We start from the raw sequence: 13,213 nt of genomic DNA on the forward strand, positions 1-13,213 counted from the left end.
TGCTGTTCCTTGGCTGTTCTTACTGAAGGAGATCAAGTCGTGGTGCGAGGCTGATGGCAACCAGGAGCAGGGCCCTCAAGGTGACCTTGGCCTCTGTGAGTCAGCCATGCTGAGTTTTCCCTCCTGTTATTCCATTCTCCTGGTTTTACAGCCTCTGCTGCGCCTGGTGAGAGGTTGATCGTGACAAGGGAATGTGTTGAGTCTGCCATGGCCACTGTCCCCTCCCAGGCTCTTTGGGTGACAGAGGAAGCCACTGTCAGAAATGAGGCGTAGTGGCCAGCACACCTCGCCTTCTCATCACCTCCCTGACAGGAGCAGTGTCAGTATTGATGCCTGTGCACATGCTGACATCCCTGGGTAACGTGGCACACACATTTTATTGACCCCTCTGACATTGCCTCTGTGCTCCCTGGGCCAGTAAGTGTTCCTCCATACAGCATAAATAAGTATTTTTTTCTTCCCATTTGAACACAACCTCTTACCTGTTTTACAAGTGCCTCCAGTAATAGTAGGGGGGGCTGGATTTAGTCGAATTGAAACAAACCAAACACATTAGTCCCATCCCCCTTTTCAGCCCTCTGCTCCCCAGACTGAGGAGTCCCAGCCACTCAGTGCCCGCTCCTTTCCAGCACTGCTTCCATTGCCTTTCCCTGTGTTTTGTCTCAGCCATTTGCTGCTGGGTTCCTCTGGGGATGCTGGTGAAAAGGCAGCAAGCTGAGTTCCAGGGGCATTGCTGTCTCTCTTCTGCTGCTCCTTGTGCTGCTGCTTTTCCCCTGGAGTGCTCCATGCTGCTGCTTTCCATGAAACGTGTCCTGGGCAGGGGCAATAGGGAATAGGTTGGAACACACCCATGCCTATACATGCCACTGTGCAGGCACCACAAGTTAGAACAAGATATTTTTGGGAAAAGCACTGCCTAAATGAGGCCAAGGGCTGACACACACACTCTCAGACCTTTCCCTGCTCTGCAGTCTGTCCCCACTTCAGGGGACACTGGGTGGGCTCCGCGTTCCTTTCCCCCAAGGCTGATGCTGAAGACCGTCCATTTCACATCCTCCCCATCCTCCCTGCACTGGCAACGTGACATTTCCAGAGTCTGCGGTTTGCTGCCTACCTGTTTCGGTTACTTTTCTTGTAGTACTTTCCTAAATCAACTCTCAAAGCAGTTCCCTCCTCTCACTATCGTTTCCTTGCTTCAATCCGCAACACTGTTACTGAATGCAGGAACCCACCAGTCATGCAGAGCGCCTGGAAAAAAGCGCACAACCACAGAGTCGCGGAAACACGGCCAAAAAAAAAATGAAGTTATTGCTTCCTGAAGGCTCCCGAGAATGACTGCGAGAAGGAAAACTACAGCTCCCAGCAGGCAGCCGGGAGCCAGGGAAGGGCAGAGTTCACCGTCACATTTCCAGCGGAGGATTCAGGGTGTGCGCTGGTGTCCTGCCACCAAAAGGCCTCTGGGACGGAGGGCAAGGGGAAAGGCCAGCGCTGGCCTCCTCTTGCCACCTCTTTGCTTCTGATCGCCGCCCTGACCGGCTCCGAACCTGCCTGGGTAAGCGTCCGGCTCCACTTTGTTCTGCTGACTTCCTTCTCCTGCTGGAGCGTCAGCATCGGGAACAGGGAGGGGAGGGACGAGGGCAGGGCGGCGGGGCAGCGACTGCACCCCCACAGCCCCCACCCGTGTGTTGGAGACACTGCTGGGGGGCGAGGTGTCCCCCTGTGCGGAAAAGCTGCTGCTTTCGGAGGCTGGGCTGCAGATTTCTGTACGGAAAACCGCACGGACCACGCTCCAGCGGGGAAAGTTTCTTGGGAGTTTTCCATCCGCCTTAGTGAGCCCGGCTCCGTCTGTGCCCCGTCCCAGAGTGCTTCAGCCGGGGGGAATCATGGCTGGAGGCGTGCAGGGGTCAGGCTGTGGCTCCGGGTTCGCAGCCCCCGGCCCGGCTGGGCGGTTCTGCCGGAGCGTCTCCCGATCCGACACGCTGGAGGCAGGCGGGGGGAGCCACAGGAGGAGCAGGGTCATTGCTCCGTGTAGGCCTGGCTGCTAGCTACCAGGTGCCCGAAAGCACACGGGGCTGCCTGCCGAGCCCCAGACTCCGGCCTGGCGTCCGGGAGCACAGCTGAGTCCGTGGGGATGAGACAGCACTGCCTCACCCCGCTGGCATGTCCCAAGAGAAATTTTTTGCCTTAACCCCTGCACTGACGGGAAGCAAAATAGCTGACAGCCCACGAGCTGAAGGTTCACGGTTAGGGGCGACATCCGCCCATTTTCACCTTGGTAATCACGGAGGAGGAACTTCCCCCACCGTGTTTCTGCTTATCAGGTTTGTGGGCGTGTAGTTGGAATTGGCCGGACCGGGACGGGATGGTGGCTGTGAGGGGGGCAGGACTTGGTCAGCCTCTGGAACAGCAGGGAGATACAGCTCCGTATGAACGTCGGAGAAAGTGAAACCAAACAGTGCAGAAGCCAGAGCTCCAGGGAAAAAGAAAATGGAAGAGAATCCAAACGTGGATCTGCTTGGAGGTAAGTGAATCCTTTGATTACTCCATCTGCTTGGAAAATCCCTTTGCTGCCAGTTTTCAGCAGTGACATGAGAAAGCTGTGCAGAAGAAAAATAAACCAGTGAAAGAATCCCATCTTTTCTAGGCCAGGGAAAGCAAGTTGCCATCATTTTTTTAAAGGGTGAAAGATGAACAAGTTACTTTCAGTTTTAGATGCTGATCTGCAACAGGTTTAGACTCTGTGTCCCAAGATGTCAGCACAAGGAATGCTGAAGAGAGAGATCCAGACTGGAAGACCTTTCTTCTCTACATCCTGGTGCTTCCCATCTGCAAATGCTTAAATAATAGGCCAGTTTTCCACCACCTGTGGTTGGAAGAACTCTGGAGGAGGCAGGGCAGGTAGTAGTTTGTGCCCAGCTTGAACAGCAGGATATCTCCAAGTTCTTCATGTTTCAGTTTCTACCATGTACTTACATTCTGTGGGAGCCTTCTTATGACTAGTACCTATGAATGTATTAGAGATAAAGTGATGCCATCACCAGCTCAGGTGTGTCCTAGACAGACAGAAGTGTCACTGTAATAATCAGCAACAAAGAATGTAAAAATCATGTTCTCACAAGTGATAATTGCAGCCTTTTTTCTGTTTTCAAATTAGAAGGGAGTTTTTCACCCTCTTTATCAGTGTTTATTCTAATTATAGCGTAATAATTTATGTAGTGCTTGATCATTCATAAGCAATTTTTCACAAATAGTGCCTGAAATTTGAGCTGCACTTTGGTTCTGTGAGAGTCAGAATATGTCACAAACACTGCTCAGTCGCAGAATCTCTCTACTGAATTATGCTCCAGTGTTTGTTTCTAATTAAATGTTGCCATAGCTCTTTGGGAGAGCAGCTCCAGCACAGAAACAGAGAGCATGAGCAGAACTATAATTTACATTCAGACAGATGCTTGAAGTGCATTGGCATAGCTGTACTCAACAACAGCCTTAGGAATTCTGCAAATCCATCACTATCTGTGAAAATCCACTATCTGTGGAAGATGTGGTAACATATCTTACCACTGAAGGAAGGAATTGCCTGTCCATCCCACCTAGGACATAAGCTGGGATTGAGTTAGCTTTAGCATGGCAGCTGTAAGGTCTGTGGTTTGGATTTGTGGATTTAGAGAAAAAAATGTTGAAAACAGAGCAGTGTTTTGGCTGTTGCTGAACAGTGCTGGCACAGCATCAAGGCTTTCTGCCCCTGCCCAGCAAATACCCTGAGGTGGGCAGAAGATTGGGCAGGGACCCAAGGTGGGAAAAGGGTTGTTGAATACAATATAAAATCATGTTCAGCAACAAAAACTGGGGCAAGGGAAGAAAAGGAGAAAGGGGTGGCTTCCAAGGTGGCCATTGCTGGGAGACTGGCCTGGCATCAGTCTGCTTGTAGGAGGTGGTGAGTGATTGCTTTGCATCCTGATTCCCTCCTTCCCTTCACTCAGCTGTCTGGATCTCAACCCAAGAGTTTTCTCACCTCTGGTCACTCTGTTCTCTCCCATCTTCACTGGGGGTAAATGTTTCTGCAGTGCCAGAACTGGGAGCTGTGTGAGTGGTGGTAAAGCACTGGGCATTCTTGACTCCTGTGTGGCTCACTGGGCTTGTGAACTCTGATTCCAACAGCTGGACCAGCCCAGGGTGAGGTGAGGAGCACAGCAGAGTGTCCTGTGCACCAAGAGGCCACCCAAGAAACACCTGAGCACCAAGAGGCCACCCAGGAAGCACTTGGGCACCAAGTGACAGGCAGGTGTCCAGAGACATCCTTCAAACCAGAGGAGGATTCTTCAGTGTGTGAATCAGCTGCTGATGGGGGAGAGACAACACTCCTGGCTTCAGCTGGTCCCACACTAGAGGAGAAAGCTGCCCAGGAAACTGATGTATTGCCAGAAGAATCTGACAAGACAAGAGAAGGTGTCTCAGAAAGACCTCTGGAAAAAGAGGACTTGGATGAAGGTGAGTCTCTCCCCACCCTTGGGCCTGATAACTTGGGCCTTGGCTTAGAGGAGGCAGAGCAGCAGAAAGAGTTGTTGGTTCTTGAGCTAAGAGATGAAGTGTAGGTCTGTGAATTTTATTCCTTACAGCTGGGCTGGGCCATGAGAATGTGGAAAGCAAAGGAGACAGCCCTGTCCACCAGGAAACACAGGAGCACCAGGAGACAGCTGGGCAGTGTGAAAGCCTCCGCAAAGCAGAGGAAGATGCCTCATCAACAAGCAAGGCGCAGAGCTCTGACAGTGAAATGACACATTTGCATGTGGCTGGTGTGGAAGATGTCGCCAGGGGCCACTTGGCAGAGAAGAACAGCAGTGCCACTCTCCCAGACTGGGAGCCAGAGGCACCCAGAGAGCAAGAAACACAGGAGAGCGAGTCCCAAGGCATATTAAGGAAAAGACCAAAAGGTGAGCTGGTGCACTGCTGCTCTTCCACTTCCTACATTTCCCATAGGCACTAGAACAACAGTTGGGTGAGATCTCTCGTAGCCGTTGTCATTTTCCTGGAGTCAAGCAGCAAAGATGGTATAAGAATTTAATTGGCTTCTCTCTTTCTTTCACCTTTGGCTCCTTTTGTGCTTTGAAAGGCATGAAGCCACACTGCACTCTGCACTGTCTTTCTCCTTGCCCATCCTAAGAGGAGAGAGCCAAGACTCAGGGCAGTATTAACCCAAAGCAATATTCCCTCAGCTGGGAGCTCCTGCTTTGCTTACTACAGCTCCATTTACCTGTTCCCTCAGCAGTGAGTGGCACATTTCTTTTCTCCTGTTGCAGGGGACACGGCCCCAAACTCAGAGACTCTGTCTTCCCTGCAGAACATCACCACCCAAAACACAGAGCAGGAGCAGGCCAAAAAGTCCCTCCTGTGGAAAGGTGAGGAAAAGAAGCTTCCCTTGCATGTTACTCATCGACCAGAAGGCACTGATCCTCCAGGAGCAAGTAATGAAGCACATTTAATTACTCTTCTCTCTCGAGACCTTTCACAGCCTCTTCTGAGGGTTTGAGAGGAAAAATGTCCCCTTAAATACAGGCTCAGTTTGAGCCTATTGTGGCAGCTTCCCCTCCAGCTCTTCAGCCTCAAAAGCTGGCATTTTGTGGTCATCATGCTGTGAGTGCCCTGGGATGTCCTGGGAGGCTGCTGTGCTGAGGGTCCCCCTCCCCAGCCCTGCTCTGTTGTGGAGCTCTAAGCAGGAACAGTGATGCTGATCTGCATCAACACATTTCTCCTGTTGGAAGGAGACTCTGCTTTGCCACGGAGAGGGACACAAGCCATAGTGTCTGGACCTTGCTGCCTTCTGTTTTCTGAGCAGAAGCATGGTGGCCTTTGTTCACTCATAGCATGGAGGAGCGCAGTGAAAGCAGCATTTTACTTGGGTCAGACACCTCCATATGTGGTGCTCTGAACAGCCACAAACCCTAAAGAAAACAGAGGAGGGGGAAAGAGAAGAAAGCTTGTGGGCAGCTGCAGTTTTCTCAGGAAGGTTTGCACAATGCTGTAACTTGCCCTCATGCCTGGAACTGCAGCCCCCTCACCTGGCATATTGGAGTGGGAATCTCACAACACAGAGCCAGCAGCCCCTTCATCTTTCCAGGCCAACTTGCTCCACTTTCCTAGTGCAGGGGGGAAGCTCTGAGAGGGGAGAAATAGCCATTGTAGCTATTTTCCAGCATGTCACTGCAGGTCACTTGGGACTGACTCCTGTTCCCCGTCTCGTGTCTCTCCTCTGCTGTACAGGGCTTTTCATCGTGGGCCTCACAGTGCTGGGCTTGTGCATATTCTGCTTCGGCAGCCCGAGCTCCAGCTCCCAGCAGCCCCGCAAGAACCCCACGGTGGAGGCATTCCTGTCCCAGTTCGAGCAGCTGCAGCACAGGTTCCCGGGCCAGAGCCCCGACCTGTGGCTCCGCGGGCGCAAGTTCCTGCGGAAGCACCTGAATGCGTCCCAGCCCACGCAGCCGGCCATCATCATCCTCACGGCCGCCCGCCGCGGTGAGTGGACCCTGCGCTGCCTCAGCACCCGCCTGGCCGACTCCTACTCGGCCGCCGTGCATGGCGGCACGGTGCAGATTGAGGGCAGGGACAAAGCCGGGCTCCACAGCGACCAGGCCAAGCTGGAAGTGGACTCGGAGCTCAGCTCGGCGTTCCAGGCCGGGGGCCGAGCCGCGGTGATTCACCGCTTCGAGCTGCTGCCCGCGGCGGCCACCCTCATCTTCTACAAGTACTGCGACCATGAGAGCGCCGCCTTCAAGGACGTGGCCCTGCTGCTGACGGTGCTGCTGGAGGAGGACGTGCTGGAGAGCCACATCAGCCTCCAGCAGGTGGAGGAGAAGGTCCATGACTTCCTCTGGGCCAAGTTCACCAGCACCAGGACTCCCAGCTCCTATGACCGCATGGACTCTGACAAGCTGAGTGGGCTGTGGAGCCGCATCTCCCACCTGGTCCTACCCATTCACCCCGTGCAGACCATCGAGGAGGGGGGCTGCTATGCCAAACCCTAGGGACTAAAGTGGCCGGAGCCCCGAGGAGGGTTGGAAGGATGGTCCTGGCTGGCTCTGGTACAGGCAGAGGCACAACTGGTGTTACTTCTCTTCAATTTGACTCTTGTAGGTTCCTGGAAAGAGTTTGACAGGTACAAGTTGATCCAGGACATTTGGGCAGCTGAGACCTGGAGCTGATACACACGCTTCCTTCTGGCAGACGGGCACAGGGGGTGTTTTAGAGTTCCACAGGAGAACATCAATGTGTGGGGAGGCAGGAGGGAAAACGGCACCTGGCACGTAGCATTTCTATCAAGAAATAGACAAATAATGTTCATAACCAGTACAACAGAAACATACTGGGATTCAGCAGCTCTTTCATCTCTCCCTGCCCCTCACCTTGCTAAAATTGTGTACGTCAGTCTCACAATATACTTTATCCAGGGAGCTGCTGGAACACAGAAAGGTCAAATTGCTCAGAGCCCAACATTTTGAAGGCGTGCTTGAAAAAGAAAAGCAGTTTGCCAGTCAAAGGTGTGACCAGTCGGCCCCAGTAGTGTCCCACTTGCACAGCCTGATTGACACCAGTCAATGCCCAGATCCTCAAACAAACCTGCAATTCAAACATCAATTACCAGAAATTTCACATTGTCAGCACTTGGACACTACCCTAATGGCAGGGATCCCATGAGGGGATCCCAAGTGCCAGAGAACAAGCTCCAGTGTCAGAAAGCAATGAAACAGTTGCTATCACTGTGATAGTGTGAAGCCTTAAGGGATTACACAGGTAAAAAAATAAATAATACAATGTAGTGTAATGCTTCCTCTCTCTAAAACTGGAGAAGTCCACTGGATCCCTTTGCCACACAAAGGCTGTGACTCTCTCCTCGGGCTGATGCTTTGGTCCCACACAACAGATTGTTCTTTACCTGGATCTCTGGTCTGTGTGCAGGGCTGGCCACCTCTCTGCCAGTCTCTCCCCAGGTGACTTCTATTGATTAATGTAGATGTTAATGTTGGTATTTCAAACCATGTAGGGTAGCACACCAGGTCCTTGCCCTCCAAGAGTACATTTGCCTCCCTGCCAGGCAGATGGAGGTCTGGCATCTGCCAAAGCAAGTAGGAGCTGAGCTGGGTTAGCTGGTAAAGACAAAATCTCTGCCATTAACACTAAAAATCCTTGACAAAGCAGGTTAGTTTCTTTCCATTCCTTCTCTTCTGCATCCTAGGAAGAGAAATCCAAGTCCTGGAAACACTGTGGTTTCCCCACACACTGTTTTTGCAGGTGCTGTGGGGCAGAGCAGCCAACTCAGGAACACCTGGAGGGGCAGGTGCAGGTTAGAGAATTTATTATAAACCAAGGGACCAGCCCCATGTGCCTGTGCAGGAGGAGCAGCTGTAGCAGATCGTGGCCTTGCAGAGCCAGGCTCTGTGTCCAAACAAGAACAAATCCACAGCACCACGGTGTTTGTTAGCAGCTGCACATCAGGGTTTTCCTTACAGCAGCTGGACCCTGGTGTTGGATGGGTCTCCTGCCAACAGTGCCTTGCTGATATGCCCCACCAAGGGCTTGGAGAGGTGCAGCCCTGCACCCTAAAAACCACAGCCTGTCTCTTCTTTCCCCCTGCCATGTGCCTTGACCTGTCCCAGGGGATTAGTGGCCCTTAACTTTGAGGAGGGGACAAAATGAAGGAAGAGGGAAGGTTATTTGTTCATGTTCTGGTCAAAGAACAGACTTTTTGGTTGGTTTGGGATGTGAAGACAAGACCACAGGGGTTTTAACTGTGATAAACACTGGGCTAAGCGTGAGAACTACCTGCTGGAGCCCAGGGCATGGTTTGATACAAGACACAGGTTGCTTCCTCCTCTCCCTCTTCTCTATTGCTGTACACTACTTTGGTGAAAGAAAACACTGTATCCTGCTCTGCAGGGTGTTGATGTACGAACCAGCAGAGCATTAATCATGCTATGCCAGTATTTTGTTGGAAATCTGTATTTTAATGCTCTCTCTCTCTGTTTTACATACCGTGTTTGCAAGGCATGGCCCAGGTATGCAAAGGCAACTGCCCATTGCTGAAAGTGTCACCCACCTGAGTTCTTCCAATACAGAGATATTTTTGTGGCCTTTTAAAGACAAATATCTGCTTGCTTCTGCAACAGGACTTCTGTTTAAAAATAAATTGTGAGATTGTGAAAGAAGTCAGCAAAGTGAGACTGGAGTCTGACTGTATTCCATTCTTTTTTCTCAGTATTTTCATTAAGCTAAAGAGATCATCATATTAGACAAAGTTTTATTTAGGTCAGGGCTGTAGCTGTGCAAACAAAGTGAATATTTGCTTTTCCTGGAAAAACTCTAAACAACATTTTCCTCAGTTGTTTGGGGCAAACATTTACAGTTTTTTCAACTGAAACAAAATTAAAAACAAACCCCCAAAGAGCTGCTGGATTCAACCCAGGCTGAAGTACACTGGAGTTTGCATAATACTTAATGATAATAAATGAAACTGAAATCCACTGACAACTGAAATGTTTCAAAAATATGAAAAGCAAATATTTCTCATTTCAACAGATTGGTTCCACTTGATATTCCACCACCTCAGCACACTCAAACTTTTACTTTTGTGATGAATTATTTTGCCCTGCTCTAGCCTAAACAGAGAGAGGTCTGGAAAAGAAAAGAGGATTTACCAGAGGATTTTCTTCAGTCCCCTGACAACAATAGCCATAACAATGGCACCTGCCTTCACATGGATGTTCATGTGATTGATTGCCAGAAGTAAACATCACCCATCTCCTGTTTGATGCCAGAGGAGAAGATTTTGTCTTACACCAAAGATTTACATGAAAATCCAGTGTCCCCGGGTACAGCAATGCTGTTTTTTGATGCAAAAACCACTGTTTTTTGATGCAAAAAAAACCAGGCTGCTTTTTTAAGTCTTGCAAATGAATCCAAAACTGAGTCCAAAGGGAGCAGCTGAACAAACTCAGAGGCAGAAAGGTGCACTGGTGGGGTTTTTTTGAGTCCCAATCTCTGCAGGAAAGGATGCATTGCCACGAGGTGCTCAACAATCCTAAAAATCGCCTTGAAAATTACACAGGAGCACAACTGAGGGGCAAAACCAGTCCTGGAAGGCCAGCCTGGACTGCTCCACCACAAAATCAGCACTGATTACCCTGTGAATGTGCTGCTGTCCTGGCAGCTTTGTCACCCTCAGCATTTAAAGCCAAGTGGTTCAGCCAGCGCTGCCCGGGTGTGGCACATCAGCCTGTGCTGCCTGCAGCACCCCTGCCCCTGTCACAGGTACATCCCTGACACGTCCATTCTCACCCTTTTGCACCAGCACGGGCTGGAGCTGGAAGAAGGCAGGGCACAAAGAGGAGGAGTGAACCCAGTTCAGTGAACCCACATCTCTCCTGTTGAGCTTTAACCCCTGTGAGCTCATCTGCAGCTTGACCTTCCTGCAGCTCCATGCACAGGGCTGCTCCCTCGAGGGCCACTTTCTGGCCTACAAAACCTCAATTGTAATTGAGATTTGCAGATATTGGGAGCTGGAAGCTGTTTTTATTTCCCACCTCAGACTCTGCAGGGGAAGCAGCTGTACAATGAATCACACAAAGGAGCTTGGCCTCAGCCTGTGGGACGTGGATCCGAGAGCCTGCGATGAAAAGGCTCAAAGAATGCAGCTTAAAAGTGTGTTCCCCACAGAGAGAGGGGGCTAAGCCATGGCAGGCATCCCCTGGCCTCTCCCTGCTGTAGCTGGACTGTGCAGTTATGCTGAGGCTTGAGGAGAAGCTCTGCAGATCCCTCCTGAGGGCACTCAAGAGCTGAGGATCCTCTCCCAGCCAATGCAAAGGCATCAGGACAGCAGAGCACAAGGGATGGAAACAGCCTCCATACAGCTTACAGTCCTTTGAGGTCTGCTCCATCCTCTGCCCCAGCAGCCCAGGGACCACTCAGACACCTCTGGGAAACAAAAACCAGGACATGGCAGTGTCCACAGGGGAGCAGACCTGGCCAGACAATGACAGCTTGAGCTGAAGGAAGCCCCTGATTTCTGTGTTAACAGAGCTGAATCCTTAGGGCTGCTCAGAGCAGTAGAAACAAGGATCAGCCACAGTCCTGGGCAAAGCTTGTGTCTGCAGAGTGCCTGGACCACACAGGTTCCTCCTCACAGGGAGAGAAAAGTCAAATTGTTCCTGCTCTGGGACAAGCACCTGGCTCCCTCCAGCAGGCTGGGCAGCAGCAGGAACACGCACATAGAAATGAAGAGGGTGCCTGAGGACCTCTCCACACCAGGCCAGTCTCACATGCATTTTTCTTAACTCTCAACCTCTGTAATTATGATCCCAAGACTTTCCCCATGAGAAGGCAGCTGCTACCTGTGACGGGTGAGTTGGGAGCAGAATGCATCAGGACCTGATGCAACAGCAGCCACAAGCACAGCTTCTCAGTTCCAGAAGCCTGTGGTTCCCCCCCGATTGTGTTTGGAAGATTTTTTTGGGGAACTGTTGGCTGATGGAACCGAATTCAATGAAACAAGAAGTTGAAATAATCCCAGGCAACTTCCAGAGGGCAGGGGATGAGTGTGAATCAGTCCCAAACAGGATTGGCATCCTATAATGGAAAACACTGGCTATGGAGAGACAGCTGGGATGAAACCATGGGTGCTACCACAGGGGAGATCCTCAAACTCATGAATCCTTTAAACACTGCCTGGTAGCAGTAGAGACCTGCTCTCTGTTAACAGGACACATGAAACTGGAAAGCAACAAGGGGAAAGACCCTTGTGAGGGCAGAGCTGAATGCAAGGGCTGCTGCACATGCCAGGCTCAGTCTGCTCACACATAACTTATCCCACAGCAGAACCAGCTGGCCCAATTGGAAAGTGGCAGCTTTACTTTATGGTCTGAATAAAGACAGTAGGGAAAAATAATTGAGAGTATTGGATTAGAAATTATTAAGAGGCTGGGAATAAGTTGTGGTGGTTTGTTAACAAGATTTAGGATGTGTTTAATCAGTTGAGTTACCAAACCTTCCTAGACACAGGTTAATGTGGGGGGTGTCTCAAGACTACAAAGGAAACTTTCTCTCCCATATCCTTGTTCCCACATTGACTGAGAGTATTCAAAACCTCCTCTGCACCTCGAGGAAGCAACCGCACTGCCTGAACTCGGGATGTGAAATGACAAGAGCAGCATTTTAAACACCGTCCTTCTGCCTTCCACACTGCACTTGTATCACCCGTATGAGCACAGGAGGCTCAGGAGTGATGAAAGGGGATGAAAGCAGGACCAGCAAGAAGGGTCAGGAGAGGGGGGCACAGAGGGGCCCTGGAGAGGAGAGCATCGGAGGCCACCTGGATTTGCCCCGTCACGCTCCTGCAGAGCCTCACAGGCAAATCCCCCTCTCCAAATCATCCTGCTGCACAGCCTCCTCCTGCCTGCCAGGGCTCCTCTCGACACTGCCTTTGAGAGGGGCTGAAGAAGATCAGACGCACCGAAACTCGCTCAGCTGGAGCCAGCCAGCTCCCTTTTCTTCTTAGGCACAGCCTCTCCCCAACTTCCGTGCCCTTCCACAATTGTTCTTATCTGCGGAGCAGGAGCTGGCTCCGGAGGAACATTACACGGGGCTGCAGCAGGGCAGGACGGCCAGAAGCTGACTGAAGCTTTTCTCCTCTCCCTGCTTTTTCTGCAAAGAACACAGCCGTGTTCTTTGTCAGTGCTGCTCACCCTCATTTTCCCCGGTTGGTTCAGGAGCAGATCGGCCCCTCCTCCCCTTGCCCCTCCCTGCCGGCAGACAGCTTTGATCAGGAGTCCCCCTGCTGACATCCCTGTCTTTCCTCTCCCCTCCCTCCCTCCCTCCACCTTGAGGCCGAAACCCTCGGCGAGGGAGCGATGAGGACTCGGATCGCCTCCCGCACTAATTACAGCACATCTGGCAGGCAGGAGCCGCTGCTGCCCGCCCCGGCCGGGGACACCTGATGCCATTTGTGCACAGCCTGTGGCCACGGATCACAGCAGGCAGCTCCCGGGAGGGCCGAGGTGTGCCAGCACGGCTACTGGCAGCATCTTGCCAAAAGCTGCCTTCGGACCATCAGCACAGCAACCCAGAAAGGAGAGGGCAAGAGATCTGAGAGCCTCCTCCAGTGCCTAAAGGGGCTCCAAGAGAGCTGGAGAAGGATGTTTTGTTATGGGCATGGAGTGACAGGACAAGA

At 51.5% G+C, this 13,213-nt stretch overlaps 1 protein-coding gene across 2 annotated transcripts; it reads left to right on the top strand.

The window, feature by feature from the left end:
* Positions 1–1,463: 1,463 nt before the first annotated feature.
* On the top strand, positions 1,464–9,210 carry TOR1AIP2 (torsin 1A interacting protein 2). 2 transcript variants are annotated; one of them, XM_053950783.1, is made up of 6 exons: positions 1,464–1,552; positions 2,322–2,521; positions 4,159–4,488; positions 4,617–4,931; positions 5,298–5,462; positions 6,259–9,210. In XM_053950783.1, exons 2-6 carry the CDS (start codon positions 2,488–2,490, stop codon positions 7,017–7,019), a joined length of 1,605 nt encoding a protein of 534 aa, XP_053806758.1. In that variant the 5' UTR covers positions 1,464–1,552; positions 2,322–2,487; the 3' UTR covers positions 7,020–9,210. The 2 variants fall into 2 exon arrangements, with proteins under 2 accessions (XP_053806758.1, XP_053806759.1); XM_053950784.1 differs by having other exon boundaries at positions 5,298–5,396.
* Positions 9,211–13,213: the final 4,003 nt, after the last annotated feature.

This window comes from Vidua chalybeata, chromosome 9, assembly GCF_026979565.1.
Source record: "Vidua chalybeata isolate OUT-0048 chromosome 9, bVidCha1 merged haplotype, whole genome shotgun sequence".
In the NCBI taxonomy this organism is placed as follows: domain Eukaryota; kingdom Metazoa; phylum Chordata; class Aves; order Passeriformes; family Viduidae; genus Vidua; species Vidua chalybeata.